Below are 19,208 nucleotides of genomic sequence, written 5' to 3'. Positions count from 1 at the left end.
TGAGACCAGAGTCCCCGTCTTTTTACTCTGTTAAATTAAGATAAAATTTCTAAAGTGCTAGTGTATTTCCTGACACATAAATATCCCTTTCTCTTTGAATCCCTCAAAATATGGAACAGGACTATACACGTACTAAATATAAAACATGATTGTTAAATGGATAAATACAAAATCAGGTTTATCCTCAACTTTCCAGATATAAAGTACCAGAAACCCTCATTTTAGTGGCAATTACGTTAAAGATATTAAGGTTGTTTGAAATAAGTTTTATTTCACAGCTATTAAACAATTCTGAACATTTACAACTTATACAAAGACTGGTAGCTTTTATATTTTAAGAAGTGCTACACTAAGAGAACAGGAAAGAAACGGAGACCACAATAACATTCCAAATTATAGGTTCAGGGAATGGATATATGAAGAAAGTATTTTAATCTTCTACAAAATCCCAAAACCAGTTTTGATGGAAGGAAAATGAATACTGGATCTAAATACAGTGTGAAATCACACTTTGGTCTGTAAACACATTTAATTTTGTTTTTTCATTCAGATGTACACATAAAAATTATATAAGGGGTCACTAAAATGAACCATTCAAAGGTATAATACAAGGGAGGTAGGGAACAAAAATGAAAGGATTTATTTTGGTAGCTCTTCAATAATGATACGAGACACTGAATTCCACCCTGTAGAGGCATCTCCTTTCGGGTAATCTGAGCAAGTTCCAACCCAGATAGCAATGTCCACTAGTCCAGCACCAATTCCTTCACAGAGTCCTTCCACTGCAAAACAAGGTGAGAATTACAAATCTCTATAGAACAAAGAGCAAAAACCTTTAGCTCAACTATATTACTTCAGCAACCTAGGTTAAATCTACTTAATGTACAGGGAATTAAAAATGCTAATACTTAATAAAGGTCTCATAAAGATAAGTTCTCTTTTTCTTAGCACATAAATATTTTTTAAAGATGTATACATATCCATTCTATGAAATAAGCTTCACGGGGAATTTTCTTAGAGGTTTTAATCATAAAGGGAGACTTTGTTTAGTTACAGAGATGACCTAAAACAAAAAAAGCAATTTATTTGACTAAACAAAGGAAGCCTACACTTTTAAAAGCCAAGACTTTGATGTGATATGTAAGTCTTTTTTAAAGAAAGCCCTTTCCAACACTTACCTATATACACTTGATGGTATTCAACTAGAAAAAAAAGGACTTGAATAACATTAAAAGTAATTCTAGAGTAATCATTCTATCAGTCCTTCAATCCAGAATTTCCTCACCATGAAAAAAACCAAAAAACTAAGTAAATCCTGTTTTTCCTCTGTGTTTTTATGCTTTATAAACACGTGCCTTTTCACAGGTCCTCTCGACTTTCACATACTAATATATATAAGCTGCATTCCTTCTTATCAAGGCTCTTCTCCAACATTAAAAAATATTCCCCCAGGGGCTTCCCTGGTGGTGCAGTGGTTGAGTCTGCCTGCCAATGCAGGGGACACGGGTTCGAGGCCTGGTCTGGGAGGATCCCACATGCCACGGAGCAACTAGGCCCGCGAGCCACAACTACTGAGCCTGCGCTCCGGAACAACAGAGGCCGCGACAGTGAGAGGCCTGTGCATCGCAATGAAGAGTGGCCCCTGCTCACCGCAACTAGAGAAAGCCCTCGCACAGAAATGAAGACCCAACACAGCCAAAAATAAATATAAAAATAAATAAATAAATAAATTTTAAAAAGACCTAAAGAAGAAATACATGGCTAATATCTTAAAAAAAAAAAATCCCCCCAGTGTTGATTTTAATAGGCAAAAGGTACAACCCCTTTGACGTCTGTGTCAGGGGGAAAAGGTTGGCAGATTGGTATGTTCTTTAAGAAAACAGGTTCTTACATATAAGTAGGGTAGGGATGACAGCATGTGACTAGTTATTTTTCCTACCTGGTTAAGGTCAGTGCATTTGAACCAAGCCAGGGGTTGCAGGCCTAAAGCAATCTGCTTCCACCAGCTGTGACATCAGTGAATTGAAGGCAAGTCCCTCTGAATCCTGGGACCTGTGACTGGTTCAGGCCCCTTTCAAAGTTGGGAGAACTAAGCAGTGCATGCCCACGATCCCATTTAATCTAGAATTCTCAGTATCATGCCAGGTGAGAAAGCCTGGAAATCCTCATGTTCTCCCAAGGTCTTGACATCCACAGCCTAAAAATTTGTTCACTTCATCCCATAGGAGATCAGACAAGTTTGCGTTTGGTGTCAGCCTCACACGGGGAGAGTCAAGTGGTCACTTCATGGTCTTTAACAAATGAAATAATGTTTTTTGAATGAATGAACATTTTCGCTGTGATAAGGTAGTATTATTAAACACCTAAACTATGTTGGATTAGGGGTTCTCAACCTGTTTTCCTCCTAGATCCAGATAAGAAGATGACATCCTAATGTATGTCAAACTCCCATGGACATATCCAAGGCTTAACGTCATCCTCTGATGTGCAAACTGTAAGTGCATCCCTTTCCTTTCCCTCAAGAAAGAGTATCAGTGTGCAAGGGAAAGTGAATTTATTATAGAGGTAACCTTTAACTCATCTTAAGAAAAAACTGTTATGAATAACAAATTACTTCTGACATTCTACCCAACTGATCACACCAAATAAGTTTCCACAACATGGTTGGGAAATGCTATGTTAAATAATTTACAAAGTATATGTATGTATAGGTCACAGTTCCTAGGCCTGAGAGCTTACATTATAGCAAGATATTAACACACACATTTATAGCAAGATATTAACACACACATTTAAAGATACTACTATAGAAAGTAAGTTGCTTATATCAACTACTATTTAAACACCTATCATTTCCTAGTCAAATTTTGTATTTTATATACCCAGATTTAAAAAATTTTAGTGACTGCTTCTCAGATGGAAAGCACCTCTTCCTTTACAGCACAGAACTTAGTGAAGAGGCTTTTTCATCTGATCAAACCTTGTCTTGGGAGACAAGAGAGCAGGGCTCTGGTTTCTGCTCTTCAGGACACTGAGTCTACTATTCAGCGTAAGATACTTTATTTCCCTGGACCTCCTCCATGTGCAAAGAGAAGGGGTTAAAGTATCTTCTTTACGTCTTGAGGATATTGTGGGGATCTGAGGAAGAAAATAGAAGGGATGCCCTTGACTTCTTAGGGATAAATGTGCTCTATTAATTTGGGGGATCAGCATCTGACTTGGTCCCAAAGAATGCTGAAATATTTCTTCTGGTTAGCAGTGAGGGGATCTCTTCTCTTCCCTCTGACATTTTTAAGTACAAGATTTGTGAGAAATCCTTTCAAGAAATCAGGGAAATGAAGCTATCGCTATCGACACCTTGTGATTCTCTCGGCATGTGTTGTCATGGTGTGCCACACTCCCAGCTCCTGCCACACAGCAACTCAAGAAAGCAAAATAGCTGGCAGCCAAATACTCATAGTGGTGTGTCTGGGTGATGACATTAATAGGTAGTTTTTTCCCCTTCTACTTTTGGTAGCTTCTAAACTCTTTCAATGAACCTTAAAATACAGCAAAACAAACCCCAAAAAACTCAACAAAAACAAAACAAAAAACCCAATAGTTTTGGGGTTTTTTGGCCACGCACAGCATGCGGGACCTTCCCTGACCAGGGATGGAACCCGTGCCCACTGCAGTGCGAGCGTAGAGTTTTAACCACTGGACCACCAGGGAAGTCCAAGGTTTTTTTTTAACAGCTTAAGTGACCACTGGTTTAATTGAATGTCGTTTCTTTTATAGGAGGTAGAAGCCAACAGAGAATGCAAAAACAATATAGAAATGTTCTCTTTTACAAATGCAGCAGACTGTACCTACCTTTTTAAAGAACAAGGCAGAGAAATCAGCTTTCTTATCAATCTAAGCTAGTGGTTCTCAAGCTTGGCTGAACATTGAGATAACCAGGAGAGACTTTGGAAGTTCCACTGCCTGGGGTGCAACCAGACCCATTAAGTCAGCCTTCATGGAGGAGTGTTACCCAGGCACGGTGATTTTTTAAAGTTCCCCAGTTGAACACAAGGTATAGCTAAGGTTGAAAACCACTGCTCTACGGCATTATTGGCTATTTCACCATTTCATCTAGCTCAGTGATTTTCAACCTTGTGATCTTTTAAAAAATACAGCTGCTGGGGTCTTACCCCAAGATTCTGATTCAGTTGATCAGAGATGAGACCCAGGCATCCACATAGTTTTTAAAAGATCTATAAGAAATTCTGAAGTGCAACCAGGATTGAGAATTATGCACAGAAAGCTTGCTATGACCTACCATGATAGTGGACTCAAAACTAATCTTTGGTCTCTAAAGACCTGAGGCACATTCTGCAATGTCCCCATTCTACGTACCAGAAGAAGTGCGATGAATATTAATTGTCGAATTCAGTTCAGGGCTTCCTTGGTCCAAATAAATTATGGCTTCAATAGGAAGAGGTCCTGAACATTCAGCTCCATTGAACGTGAAATACCAACGCTGACAGCATGCGCTTCTGCATTTTAACCGAAGCGAGCCACTGAACAAAACTCTTAGGGCGCTGTTCGAACGCATCTTTGTGAATGTACACTCCTGTCACAAACACAGAAATAGGGCTTAATTAGCATTTTCATTTTAACTAAAAAGATGCTTTCAAATTGTATTGTGCATTTTATTTAACGATCCTTTTGCCAAAACTGCATTTTAAAAGCTTAGCTTTTACAGAGGGAAAGCAGTTCTCTGCAAGATGGAAAAGAGACTCTGATATTAGAAACTCGAATTATGGCTTTCTTAGAATTATTCACTCCATTGAGAGTATCTTTCAGTTTTTACCAAAAACAGCCAGTCTTCAGTATTTTAGACCAAAACAGTCTATGTATTTACTTTTCTTTTTATTCCAAAATTATTTCCTATGTTCTGGATACTACAGATACAACAGTAAACAACACAGAATCCCTGCCCTCATGGAACTTAAATTCTAGGCTAGCACTGCCCAAATATATCACTTTGACCTGTTTCTTTTTTTTTTTAATATTTATTTATTTATTTGACTGCGCTGGGTCTTAGTTGAGGCATGAGAGATCTTCATTGCCTTGTGCAGGATCTAGCTACCTGACCAGAGATCGAACCCAGACCCCCTGCATTGGCAGCACGGGGTCTTAACCACTGGACCACCAGGGAAGTCCCTGACCTGTTTCTTTTTAAGCAACAGAAAACAGTATCAGGAATAAAGCGTAGGTGGGGTTTTTAGTCTTTACCTATATGACACAATGATAAGACCCAGGTCTTTGCAAAATTTGTTTGTCTATTGGCTCATGGTCCTACTATCTTTTACCTGTAGAAGGCTCCCAAACTCATTCCGACCACTGCTAAAAGGAACTTGAAAACATATTGTATTAATAATCCAGAGTCCATAGGGTAAGTTTTTAGAGAGAACTCAGCCAGCAACTTTTGATGAACTATAAATAAGCAACCAGTCTATCAACGTCAGGTGTTTAAAGAAGTAGGCAACATTTTAACAAAATGCTTTCTAAGAAATCACATGTGAAAATATAACTGGTCACAGTCACCAAACTATGGAAGCTATATAGAAATTCTACCACACAGAGATCAAATCACGACAGTCTCAAACATTTTTATAGATAATAGAGCAGGCATTAAAGAGCTGAAAGAGGAGCAGAGATAATACACAGATTGCTACTTAGAACCTGAGAGTTTTATGAAAATAAAATCACTTCCATTTGCCTGGTGGTAGTAGTGGTTAATATCAAGGAATAATATATTGTGGATACAGAACCATGTACAGAGTTTGTCAACAAAAGAAGAAAGAGGCTTGAAATGGCACCAACTTCAACTCTGTGCCATCCCAGTGGACTTGCCAGTTACTTTGGAAGCAAACACTAATCAAAGTGACTGAGTCATTAATCCAAATGCATTGCCAGACAGGCTGTTTTGAGTAATTTTTCTCCCTAAACATCACAGAATAATTTTAAATGGTCATTGTAGTGTATCTCTGGTCCATTGTACTTCTCTTAAGCGTAGCAATTTTAAGCTGGGCCTGCTACCCAGAATAAGGACTAATACCAATGGAATCCCCCCCCTAGATAATTCCAATCATGTGTTAATTTCTTGGATATTTCTTTCCACCTTTATATCTGGAGCCACAGCAGAATTTCTTAGACTAATTTAAAATCACTTTAGGACAAGATTGGAAAGTTGCTTACTGTCCAACACAGACGCCTATGCTCTCCCTTTTTGTTTCCATTAAAAAAAAAAAAAAAAAGAGTAAGTTATTTTAAGTATTGTTAGGGCTAAAATAATACGGTGATATATTTATCTCAGAAATAGCTTTATAAAATTAATTCTGAAATGTTATCAATGTTTTCCTAATTCTAAGTTAGAAGTCACACGGTACCCATTCCTTAATATTTTTGTCTTTTAGTAAAAATAAAATAAAAGCACACTTAAAATTACCACTCAACTATGAAAACCTTTAAGTTTTACTTCAACTTTAAAATAATTCAGACTTTACTTACCGCAATTTTTCCAAGGTCTATGCCATAATTCAGTGAACTCCATGAACACTGCTTATAGTTAGGCGTCCAGGACTCCTCAAAGACTTCCCTCAGGCATTCCCCCTTTTCTCCTTTGAATCCATCTCGACCTGGGATCCCAGGGGTGCCAGGGATGCCATTGGCCCCAGGGCTCCCATCTCGCCCAGGCACCCCCGTGGGCCCTTGTAAGCACATGCCATTATACTGCATCAGAAAAAAGAAAGGGGGAAAAACTCCCTTCACTTAAGATTCAGAGACTCAGTCTGATCAGAACTGCATTTATTTTGAGGCCTTGGAGTCAAGAATCCCTTCATACCACTTGCCCATGTTCCAGATGAGTTTTTATATATAAAGAACCGATTTTTAAAGTTATTTCTAAAATATTGGGATTTCTTTCCTATTCTTTTTTTGTGTGTGCAGACTTTACACACACACACAAAGAAGAGAAAATGTTTTCATTTGCCTGCTTTTTTCTACTGCTCATTAAAAGCATACATAATTTTTTAAATGGCTGTATTCTAAGGTAGACATAATTTGATATACTGCTCTTTTCTTCTAACCCTACATATTGTAAAGAGACTTGGATTTCAGAATTATACTTTTACAATTTTATGCAAACATTGCACTATTTTGGGATCGTTATTTCTATTTTTTCTATCGTTAACATTATTGTAATGAAAACCTTTATCCACATAGCTTTTTTCTTCTTTTCAATTATTTCCGTAAGATAAATTCTCAGAGATATAATTATAAAATAAAATCTTAACTCAATAGTTATCTTACACTGGCAATATCTCTAAGTTGGATAAGCACACCTGCTTCTCCTCCCTATTTTCATGTGGAGTAAGTGCTGGAACACTTCTGGCCTCCAACCCCACTCAGCCCTCCCCATCAAGAAGGAATAAATAGGGCCTCCCTGGTGGCGCAGTGGTTGAGAGTCCGCCTGCCGATGCAGGGGATACGGGTTCGTGCCCCGGTCTGGGAGGATCCCATATGCCGCGGAGCGGCTGGGCCCGTGAGCCATGGCCGCTGGGCCCACGCGTCCGGAGCCTGTGCTCCGCAACGGGAGAGGCCACAACAGTGAGAGGCCCACATACCGCAAAAAAAAAGGAAAAAAAAAAAAAAAAAAAAAAAGAAGGAATAAATAATCTCATTGCAAGTGACCATTAGTCTTTAATAGGGTGGCAGTAATCTAACAAACTCTTAAGTGCTAGGATTATCTGTTTTCCTTGGGGGGTGGTGCAGTAGTATCACATAGAAGTTGAGTGATAGATTCTAGAGTCATATACTTTGGATTTTAATCCTGGCTCCACCACTTATTAGCTATGTGAGATGGAGCAAGTTATTCAACATTTCAATGCCTGTTTCCTTAACTGAAATATGGGGAAAATAATAAAGATTCTTACCTTGTAGGAGATTTAAGTGAGATAATACATAAAATGTACTAGAGCAGTACCTGGCACATAGTATAGTCAGCCATGATTATTCTTATTATTTCCTCAAGACCATGTGAGATAGTGGCCCAGGGCAAGTGTGTCCACTCCCTTGAGTGGACTAGGACTGGGGAAGAGAGCATTAGCAAACCTGCTGGCTAACACACATAGCCATAAGCCACACACAGCAATATAGTTGCATCGGTGATAAAGCTGGATCTCCATCTGCCTAATTCTCGTGCCTATCCCTGAATTGGTCCATTATTAGACCCTTCAAACCGCACACCCAATTCATTTAAATTTTTACTTTAACAATCCCTATTTGTATAAATGATCTAATATTATCATTCTCTATAAATATACTGTCCAGTGAGAACCAAAAAAATCAAGATTCCTTATATATTAAAATAACTTCAAAGCTTTTTTTTTTTTTTCTTGCTATACGCGGGCCTCTCACTGTTGTGGCCCCTCCCGTTGCAGAGCACAGGCTCCGTATGCGCAGGCTTAGCCGCCATGGCTCACGGGCCCAGCCACTCCGCGGCATGTGGGATCTTCCCGGACCGGGGCACGAACCCGTGTCCCCTGCATCGGCAGGCGGACTCTCAACCACTGCGCCACCAGGGAAGCCCAAAGCTTTTTTTTTTTTTAACATCTTCATTGGAGTATAATTGCTTTACAATGGTGTGTTAGTTTCTGCTGTATAACAAAGTGAATCAGGGCTTCCCTGGTGGCGCAGTGGTTGAGAGTCTGCCTGCCGATGCAGGGGACACGGGTTCGTGCCCCGGTCTGGGAGGATTCCACATGCCGCGGAGCGGCTGGGCCCGTGAACCATGGCCGCTGAGCCTGTGCGTCCGGAGCCTGTGCTACCGCAAAAAAAAAAAAAAAAAAAAAAAAAAAAAGTGAATCAGCTATATGTATACATATATCCCCATATACCCTCGCTCTTGCATCTCCCTCCCACCCTCCCTATCCCACCCCTCTAGGTGGTCACAAAGCACAGAGCTGATCTCCCTATGCTATTCAGCTGCTTCTACTAGCTATCTATTTTACATGTGGTAGTGTATATATGTCAATGCCACTCTCTCACTTCGTCCCAGCTTACCCTTCCCCCTCCCCATGTCCTCAAGTCCATTCTCTACGTCTGCGTCTTTATTCCTGTCCTGCCCCTCGGTTCTTCAGAACCTTTTTTTTTTTAGATTCCATATATATGTGTTAGCATACGGTATTCGTTTTTCTCTTTCTGACTTACTTCACTCTGTATGACAGACTCTAGGTCCAACCACATCATTACAAATAACTCAATTTCATTTCTTTTTATGGCTGAGTAATATTCCATTGTATATATGTGCCACATCTTCTTTATCCATTCATCTGTCGATGGACACTTAGGTTGCTTCCATGTCCTGGCTATTGTAAATAGAGCTGCAATGAACATTTTGGTACATGACCCTTTTTGAATTATGGTTTTCTCAGGGTATATGCCCTTTGAATTATGGTTTTCTCAGGGTATATGCTCAGTAGTGGGATTGCTGGGTCGTATGGTAGCTCTATTTTTAGTTTTTTAAGGAACCTCCGTACTGTTCTCCATAGTGGCTCTATCAGTTTACATTCCCACCAACAGTGCAAGAGGGTTCCCTTTTCTCCACACCCTCTCCAGCATTTATTGTTTCTAGATTTTTTGATGATGACCATTCTGACCAGTGTGAGGTGATACCTCATTGTAATTTTGATTTGCATTTCTCTAACAAAGCTTATTTTTTAATTTCACCATCTAGGATCGGATATGGTCATATTATTAAATTCAGTAATGACACCACCTAGGGAAGATCCTTTTGTATCTAATGTTTGCCAATCAATCTTCTCACATCACCAATTTGATCTTTATTTTGCTAAATGATTTTTATGACTTTGACCAGTGCCATTTTCCTGACTTTAAGAAAAAAAAAAGGGGTGGGATGGGGAGGGTGGGAGGGAGGGAGATGCATGAGGGAAGGGATGTGGGAACAGATGTATATGTATGACTGATTCACATTGTTATAAAGCAGAAACTAATAAAAAAAATAAAAAAATAAAAACAAAACAACTACAAAAATAAAAAAAAAAGAAAAAAAAAGACACTTCTATTTATTTGCTGCCAGAGAAATAATAAGAAACGTATGTAACAAAATTGCAAAAGTACTCAAAAACATGTCAAATTATAAAACATTCTAGTTGGCTTTATTTTATACTTAATTTTGATTTTGGTAGATATACTTTAATTTTATTGAGATTTAAATTTAAATTTAGTAGATATTAATTTTCATTTAGTAGATAGGTTACTTTCACTAGCAGATATATGCAATGTTTACACATAGATTTCAAGAGAGAAGGGAGAAACAATAAAACTTCTGGTATTCTTTGATTTTTTTTCACTGTTATTCCCCTCAGAGCAAAGTTTTATTTTTCTATAGATGAGCAGTTCTTAACGGGGACAATTTTGTCCCCCAGAGGATACCTGGCAATGTCTGGGGACATTTTTGGTTGTCACAGCTTGGGAGGGAGAGATTGCTAATTGCACCTAGTGGGTAGATGGCAGGGATGCTGCTAAGCATGCTAGATGTACAGCACAGTCCCCGCAACAAAGAATCATCTAGCCCCAAAAGTCAATTGTGCCATGGTTGAGAATTTTTATTCACCTTTTTATCTAAAAACTGCATTTCAGAGACCACAAAATTTTACTGAATTCGGTTCCACAGGTATTACATCTGCCTTCTTTCACTTCTTTCATTAACCCAGCACATGATTAGTATCAGGTAGGGGTTCCATAAATGTCCGGGGAAGGAACCCCTGTTTCTTTCACTGGCCACCAGGGGGCAGAGCTTGTTGCACGCTTGAAAGGAAGGCTTTGAAAGATCCTGTACAAAGAAGGTGCTTTATAGAATCTGTTGAAACCTTAATGACTGTGTGGATTCTTTTCCCCCAGCAAAACCAAATCCAATTACAGGATGCACCTGAGCCAGGCTGCACAATAAAGTTTTCCAAGTCGGGCTAGAGTTGTGGGAAACCGCAGGTACTGTAAATCCTTGGAGAGAAAGAAAAAAAGTTGCTAGCTTTATAGGGAAAGGGGGTATTTTATGTATCATAACGACAGATTCATAAAATGCAGACTGCACATGAACCACATTCATTTGGTACAGTTTTAAACAACTTAGGCACTAAAAATAGAACTGTAGCCCTGAACACACAGTCTGCTTTGTGGAGCAAAATTACATAGCACCACACCAAAAAGTGCAGTGTGGAACGGCAGGAATTTTTTTTACAGAGCTTTTGAATCTGGCATAGAACTAGCTGCCAGGGAGCTTGGCTAATTAGCTCAGTTTACAATGGCAGCTTAACAAATTCGAAACAGTTTTTTATCAAAAAAATGCCCCCTCTTATGTCCTGCAATGCCTGTAACCCATATTTGTCTGCTTAAAGACTGAAGTTTATTATATGCCAAGGAATATGGTGGTTTTGAAAGGATCACTCTTGCTCCAGGGTAGAGAACCTCTCTGCCCTTCACTGGGTTTGTTGACTTTTAGAAGAAAAGAGCTTTAAGTAAACAGACCTTCCCATAGATTACCCCTTCGGAAAGCACTTGGGCTATTTATTTGCTCTGCTGGTAACTGTCCTCTCCCCTTAGTTTGGCTGTGATGCTCCTACCTGGAGGTCACAGGCTGAAGACCCAGGGTGTCTGGAAGGGCTGCCCATCTGTCTCAACAGAACAATGAAATGGGTCCTTGGAGGGTTAGTGCTGGGCCCCTTCATTTCCCCTTCTGATCGTAAACCCTCTGAACAATTCCTGGCCCAGCTGTGGTCGTCCCACAAAGTAAACTGAAGCCCATACTCCCTAGGAAGATAACCCAACATGACTCACTGTCATCAAGTTACAAAGAGTTAGTTGGACGGATGTTGGGTGAGGATTGTTATTCTCTCCCGCTGGCAGACGTAGCCACCAGCCCCAACAAAGGACACGTTGCAAGTCCCTGGCCCAGGCCCACCCAGGATATCAGTTAGTCCAGGGTGTCCCAGGCAGCTCCCTGGCCCACGTTCTAACCTACCCAAGCTCCCCATTCTACTCTCATTGTAGCCCTAACCCTCTCCATCCCTGGGGGTGTGGGGGTCGGGAATCGATGGGGGCTCAGAGGTCAGAAATTATTGGGCGACTCCCTGTACTGTGGGGCGTCCCACACGACCCGCGGCGCATCTCTGGTTCACGATGGCCCTCTCATATCGGTCTCCCTCGCCAGTTCCAGGACTCCACTACCCGCAAAGCCCAGGTCCTTCCTTCCCCGGAGACTCAGACAAAGCGGGGCCCCCAGGCGCACGCTAGACATACACCCCCTCCCCCGTCCCCTCTCGGAGCTCTGTCCCCTCCACCGGACTCACCAGGTCCACCACCTCCCTCTGCCGGAGCAGAGCCTTTTGCTTCCCCTTGGGGGTCTCGGAGGCGCTCGACGGCGCCCGCAGCTGCAGCAGCAGGAGCAGCAGGAGGCCGAGGAGCCGCTGCGGGGAGGCGGTGGCGGGGCCCTGGAGGCGCATGGCGCGCGGTGGCCCCGGGACGCGCGGAGCAGGCGACGAGGAGGAGAAGTAGGAGGCGACGACCCGGGAGCCGGGACGTGATCCCAGTCCGACCCCGCCGCGCTCCGAGGCCGGCTGCATCAATGCGCCTTTCAGCCGCGCGCTTCCCTCCCGCCCCCCGGACACAGGAGTTTCCCTCCCGTCATAGGTCGGAGCCCTCAACCCGAGCCCGACGCGGGGCGGGCCGACAGCCGGGCCCGCCCCCTCCTGCGGCCGCTCTGCCCGCGCGGACCCTCGGGGGCTGTGCAGGCCGCTGGGATCAGAACCCTGCAAAGGCGGGGGAGGGAATTGGTGTTGGGAGGGGTGGTGCGGGTGCGGATGCGGGTGACCGTGTTTAGTGAACCACAGGTGGAGGCTTCGAGAACCGAGTGGAGACGGCACCGTTGAAATGAGCATTGAAGAGGCCCGTGCCTTCACCTGGGTCCAGGAACACCTGGGTCAAACCCTGGCACCGTGGGCGAGCTCTTTTGAGAGATGACGTTTTGGGGAGGCGTAGGAAGGGCGGGGAAGGAGTCATAGATAGCATCAGGTTCTCCCAGGGGCCCATGACCCACATAATTAAGAACCCCTGCTTCACAGAGTGCTAACACAAAGCTCCAGGAACCACATAGTCTTTAACCCATACTCTCTGTCCTCTTGGCAGTACTGTGGAAGTTGATACCTCCTCTGCTTGCCCCATTTACAGATGGGGAAACGGAGGCTCGGGAGGTTAGGCAACATTCAGTGGTAGAAGTCCACTTTTGAGCAGTCACTCTTGACCTCTGATTGATAATTAGCTTTTTCTAACCCCCTCTGTCCTCCTTTGTCCGTTCTGGAAGAAAGCATCCTCAGAGACCCAGGCCACCCACCAGCTAGGGTCAGGCTAGAGCAGGAGCTCTTTATACACCACTAGCTGGAGTCAGGCAGGACAGGAGTCTTGCCACACCACAACCTCTTGGCAACCACAGAGGTTGCCAACAGAATGGCGATGATGCTGAGGTCAAATTCAGCACAGCAGGGTTCGCTTTACAGACCCAGCCAGGTTCTGGGAAGTTATGGTGGGCCCAACAGATGGATATGAAAAAGAAGGAACAGTCTGGCAGGGGAGCAGTTCAGGGCAGTTCTAGGAGTGTTCACTCCTGGGCCAGTGCCTAAATTCAGGTAAATTCCATTCCTGTTTGTCAGAAGAAACAAACATCCAAATGGGTTCTACAGCCAGGACTGGCTGCATAATATGTGGAGCCCAGTGCACATAAAAATTCAGGGTCCTTTGTTGAAAAATTATTAAGAATTTCAAGACAGTGTTAACAGAACCAAGCATGGGACCCATCTTAGTGCAGCCACACGGGCTGCTCACCCATGAAACCGGCCCTGTGTAAAGCTGGACAGGGTCCCAGCTGATGCCCTTCTGTAGCCAAACCAGTCTACAGGCTGGAGAGGAGAAGAGGGCGCCACCAGCGTCTGTCTTCTATCCACAATTCTTGCTGCTGTGACTGCTGCCAATACTACCACCCAGTGACTTCAGATGGTCCCTTTCTGTGTGAATTTGGGGTCGAGATTAGCAATTAGCGAATCCTGTGTTAACATCCATGCATTTTAATCTACACCTCCACAGTTACTTAAATTACACTGTAAGATAAGTAAACGAGATATTGTTATCTATATTTCAAAGATAATATATAATAATGTATAAGTGTTTTACAGCATACAGAGGGCTTTCATATACCCTCTCAGATCCTAAAATTATCATAAAAGTACTCCCACTCTGGGTCTGATTAACTTCGCTCTCTCTATGCTTACTTCTGTACGTCTGTGGGTTTGCAAAGTCATTTTTCCTACTACCTCTGGAATTTGTTTTCTTGGTTTAAAACTTAGACCCATTCTACCATTACAGATTTTTAGTTTACATTGGGGATTATGGATTAAAGTCCTAGGTGCTATTTCCAGAGTGATCTTTCCTGAAGATTTCCAAATGTTCTACATATTTTCTGTTCAAATATTTAACTTTTTTTCCTAGCGAACTTTTTTTTTTTTTTTTTTTTGCGGTACGTGGGCCTCTCACTGCCGCGGCCCCTCCCATTGCAGAGCACAGGCTCCGGACGCGCAGGCCCAGCAGCCATAGCTCACAGGACCAGGCGCTCCGCGGCATGTGGGATTTTCCCGAACCGGGGCATGAACACGTGTCCCCTGCATCGGCGGCGGACGCTCAACCACTACGCCACCAGTGAAGCCCGAACTGTATTTTTTAATTAAAAAAATTTTTTTTAACTTTTTTGGTTCTCACGTGGCATGCAGGATCTTGGTTCCTCAACTGGGGATCGAGCTTGTGCCCCCTGCAGTGGAAACACAGAGTCTTAACCACTGGACCACCAGGGAAGTCCCACTAGTGAGCTATTAATGCATTTCTTATGTCATAAAACGCCTTTTTTAATAGATTTTTTTCATACAGTTAGTAACTTATTTTTCAATTTTATTTTTGGCTGCATTGGGTTTTTGTTGCTGCATGTGGGCTTTTTCTAGTTGTGGCAAGCGGGGGCTACTCTTTGTTGCAGTGTGTGAGCTTCTCATTGTGGTGGCTTCTCTTGTTTCAGAGCACGGGCTTTAGGCGCGCGGGCTTCAGTAGTTGTGGCTCGCGGGCTCTAGAGTGCAGGCTAAGTAGCTGTGGCACACGGGCTTAGTTGCTCCCCGGCATATGGGGTCTTCCTGGACCAGGGCTGGAACCCATATCCCCTGCATTGGCAGGCGGATTCTTAATCACTGCGCCACCAGGGAAGTCCCATAAAAACTCCTTCAAGAATGACATATTTTAAATATTTAATTTTCCCATTTAGATACATAATATAGCTCCCCATGTATCCAAATCCTATTTTATGCATAGGTAAAAATTTTCCTTATATAGGTCTTATATATTCTTTATCGTGGCTACTATGTATTTTGCTGGTGTCGCAAATGGAATCTACACCTCCCCACTGACTGTATTATTGTTATATTACCGTGTAACAAATTGCCACAATCTTAGTGACTTAACACAAATTTATTACCTCCCAGTTTTGTGAGTCATGAGTCCAGCACAGGTTAGGGTCATACAAAGCTGAAGTCAAGGTGTCAGCCAGGTGAGTCCTCATCTGGAAGCCTGACTGGGAAAAGATGCGCGTCCAAGCTTCCTTAGGTTGTTGGCAGAATTCATTTCCCTGTGGTTGTAGGACTGAGGCCCCTGCTTCCTTGCTGTCTGTTATCTGGGGACCATTCTCAGCTACTAGTGGCCACTGTCAGGTCTATGCCATATAGCCCCCTTCCATAGATCCTCTGCCACACTTTGAATCTCTGTCTTCAGGAAGGGTCCAGTTCCTTTTAAGGGCTCACACTATTAAGTTAGGCTCACCCAGGATAATCTCCCTTTTGAGTAAATCAAAGTAAACTGATTAGGAAACTTAATTTCGCCTGCAAAATCCCTTCTGCCATATAAAGTAACATAATCATGGAAGCAACATCCACCATATTCACAGTTTTGCTCATTCTCAAGTGGAGGTGATTATACAACATAGGGCAGAAATCTTAGCAGTCATCTCAGAGTTCTGTCTACAAAATGTATCAACTGGCTATAGCTGGAAGCTTTTGATTTTTAACAGTTGCCTTCTTATGACATAAAAGTAACCAGTCCGGTAGGTGGCAAGAAGATCAAGATGGCCAATAAAACTATTCTAATCACACTAGTGGTCAGAGTCAGCCAACAGAGTTCTATATTTCTTTTGTAGGAAAGCAAATACAGGAGAGTCTCAACTTTTATTTATTTTTAAAATTTATTTATTTATTTATTTGGCTGCGCCAGGTGTTAGTTGTGGTACGTGGGGTCTTTGTTGCAGCATGCAGAATCTTTAGTTGCTGCGTGCAGACTTCTTAGTTGCAGCACGTGGACTCTTAGTTCAGGCACGTGGGCTTCTTAGTTGAGGCATGGGGACTCTTAATTGTGGCATGCACATGGGATCTAGTACCCCGACCAGGGATCGAACATGGGCCCCCTGCATTGGAAGCACAGAGTCCTATCCACTGGACCACAGGGAAGTTCCTCAGCTTTTAAATTGTTAAGCATTCACATATCTCTCCATCACCCTTTGCATGCTAGGTGTACCTTTTTTTTTCTTTTGTTGAATATGGCATTTTCCCCAAATCTTAATGTTTATTTATTTTCTTAAGTCATTTATCTTCTTAATTCATTTTTTAAATTTATTTATTTATTTTTGGCTGTGTTGGGTCTTCGTTTCTGCGTGAGGGCTTTCTCTAGTTGTGGCGAGCGGGGGTCACTCATCGCTGTGGCCTCTCTTGTTGCGGAGCACAGGCTCCAGATGCGCAGGCTCAGTAGTTGTGGCTCACGGGCCCAGCTGCTCCGTGGCATGTGGGATCATCCCAGACCAGGGCTCGAACCCACGTCCGCTGCATTGGCAGGCAGATTCTCAACCACTGCGCCACCAGGGAAGCACCCTAGGTGTATCTTTGATGCATCAGTTGATGATAAACATTTCAAAGTATCACATAATCACTGCCTGTCAGTCCAAAATTTCATTTCAGCAGCATTTCTATCTTTGTAAACATTATTTGTGCAATTATTTGATAATTTTTCGTATTTTCTAAAAAAAGTAGTGATAGTAATGATAAGAACTCTTAAACTTAGTATAGTTGAGATACATATAGAAATAAATGGGCTGAAAGTGCCAACTGTTTAGAATCAATGGGACACTTACTAGAATTAAGGTGAAAGAACTTTTGTATTAGTCAAGGTCAAGGTCTAGTCACAGTAACATAAACCATGCTACTATTTCAACCAGAGGAGATTTAATACAGGATATTGTATTGTATTTCCAGATGTTGGAAAGCCAGGATGCTGAGGTAAATCAGACAGTTACTGAAGGAAGCAGCTACCACACCTAGGGCTAGAATCCAAAAGGGAAGAGTCTCTGGGGGAGGTCCTAGAAGCTAGAGCTTGGAGGAAGTCCCAACCCCAACTCTAGGGTGCATAGCTGTCCTTAGACTTCTGGCTGGAGCACCAAGTGCATAGTATTTGGACCACCAAGGAGGTCATGGGCAGCTGGTGCTGGTACCTCCGAGGGAGTATAGCATGGCTGCTGCCAAGAGAAGCTGGAGGCTAAAGCTGTAGCTATCCTCTGCTGAGTTACTTACTCAGTACTTTTACCTGGTACTTATAAAGTGCTCAATATACGTTAGCTATTATTATTTTTATTATAAAAGTAGGGGATTCTGTATAAAATTAAAGGAAGCCTTGATTTAATAGATGACACTTAACCTACAAAACAATTGTATCATTTAGGATCCAATTAGGACACAGAAACCACTCCAGGTATTTAAAACAGAAGGAATTTAATGTAGGAAATTGACCACAAAGGCTAGAAGCTCAACAGGGGACAGTGAAGCAACCCCAGATTGGTCATAGCTATAAGCTGCTACCACTCCTAAGCTGGAGAGACGTAGGTGACCAGTCAAAGCTGGGATCATACTGGGCCTGTCCATTGGAAGCTGGAGCCAAGGAAGAGATGAAGCCACTACAGGAGAGGGAAGATGATCAGTACTCTGGCTTCTCCCCTTTTGCCACCCTCCAATTTCTGATGGACCAAACCCAGCTAGAGGAAGAGAAAGGAAGGGAGGGAGGGAGGGAGGGAGAAGAAAGGAAAAGTAGTGGTATTAATGATAAGAGTCTGGGAAACAGACAAGCCTGGAAACAGCCTGCAGAGGTCAGCCTCCTGGGATACAGAGCAGGGCAGGAGAAGCACAAAGAATGGTACTGAGGGCAAACAACACTGATAAGTCCTGAAACGGGGGGCTGAATTCCTCCCTCCACTGGCTCAAGTTCACACATGCACACACAGTCAGCAATAAAATCCAACAATGTAGTGGCTTCATCTGCATTCCTAAATCTCTAGATTACCAGACTGTTCAAATCGGTATTAAATAGTTAATCTACCCACATCCTGCACTGATAGACATTAAATATACATTTCCCTTACCAGCTCATGAGTGATTGGAATTTTTATAGTTCTAAAAGAATAAAATTTGATGGAAAATTATAGAACCGAAATCATTGATGAAAGATGAGTAAGAGTCCCTTGCCCACGATCATGGCAAGTACACTCTACATGTATCCTGTTTTACTTGTGCATATGTATACAACTGGAAACTGGCATCCTTTGCAGTGCTTGAGGGCAAGCCGCGGTCTGTGTTAGACCAGAAGAGTTACACAGTTCGAGTTACATTTCGTTTATTCTGAGTCATAGCATGCTACATGCTTTCTATTTGGGTAGTCTTGCACTTCCTGTCAAGTCTTCTTCCTTTTTCTTAAGTTACCCAAAGCTGTGCACTTTCTTTCTCTCTTCATTATGCCCTGTGTACAGAGGTTTTGAAATCAGAATCCTCTGAACAGACTCTGCATTGTAAGAATTCCTTAGAAAATTCTTCACCATGGAGATCTGTGTTTGAAAATGGTCAAGATTAAAGACGTTTCTGAACATTTCAGATGAGTCTTTGCAGCCTGTGTCTCTTTCCAGGCACAAAGCACTGTCTCTTTTATGACAAAAAAAAGCCAAAGTAAGTAGGATATTTGGAATTACATCTTAAAACATTTAGGTTTACAAC

At 42.4% G+C, this 19,208-nt stretch overlaps 1 protein-coding gene across 1 annotated transcript; it reads right to left on the bottom strand.

Annotated features, from left to right (window-relative positions):
- Positions 1–251: 251 nt before the first annotated feature.
- CTHRC1 (collagen triple helix repeat containing 1) lies at positions 252–12,724 on the bottom strand. Its single transcript, XM_060116385.1, has 4 exons — positions 12,396–12,724; positions 6,538–6,759; positions 4,378–4,594; positions 252–782 (listed from the first exon to the last, which is right to left on the bottom strand). The coding sequence occupies exons 1-4, from the start codon at positions 12,666–12,668 to the stop codon at positions 640–642; spliced, it is 855 nt and encodes a 284-aa protein (XP_059972368.1). The 5' UTR covers positions 12,669–12,724; the 3' UTR covers positions 252–639.
- Between the last annotated feature and the right edge of the window lie 6,484 nt (positions 12,725–19,208).

The sequence above is a fragment of the Mesoplodon densirostris genome, chromosome 13 (genome assembly GCF_025265405.1).
Source record: "Mesoplodon densirostris isolate mMesDen1 chromosome 13, mMesDen1 primary haplotype, whole genome shotgun sequence".
In the NCBI taxonomy this organism is placed as follows: domain Eukaryota; kingdom Metazoa; phylum Chordata; class Mammalia; order Artiodactyla; family Ziphiidae; genus Mesoplodon; species Mesoplodon densirostris.
This window is presented reverse-complemented; position numbering and strand designations above follow the sequence as displayed.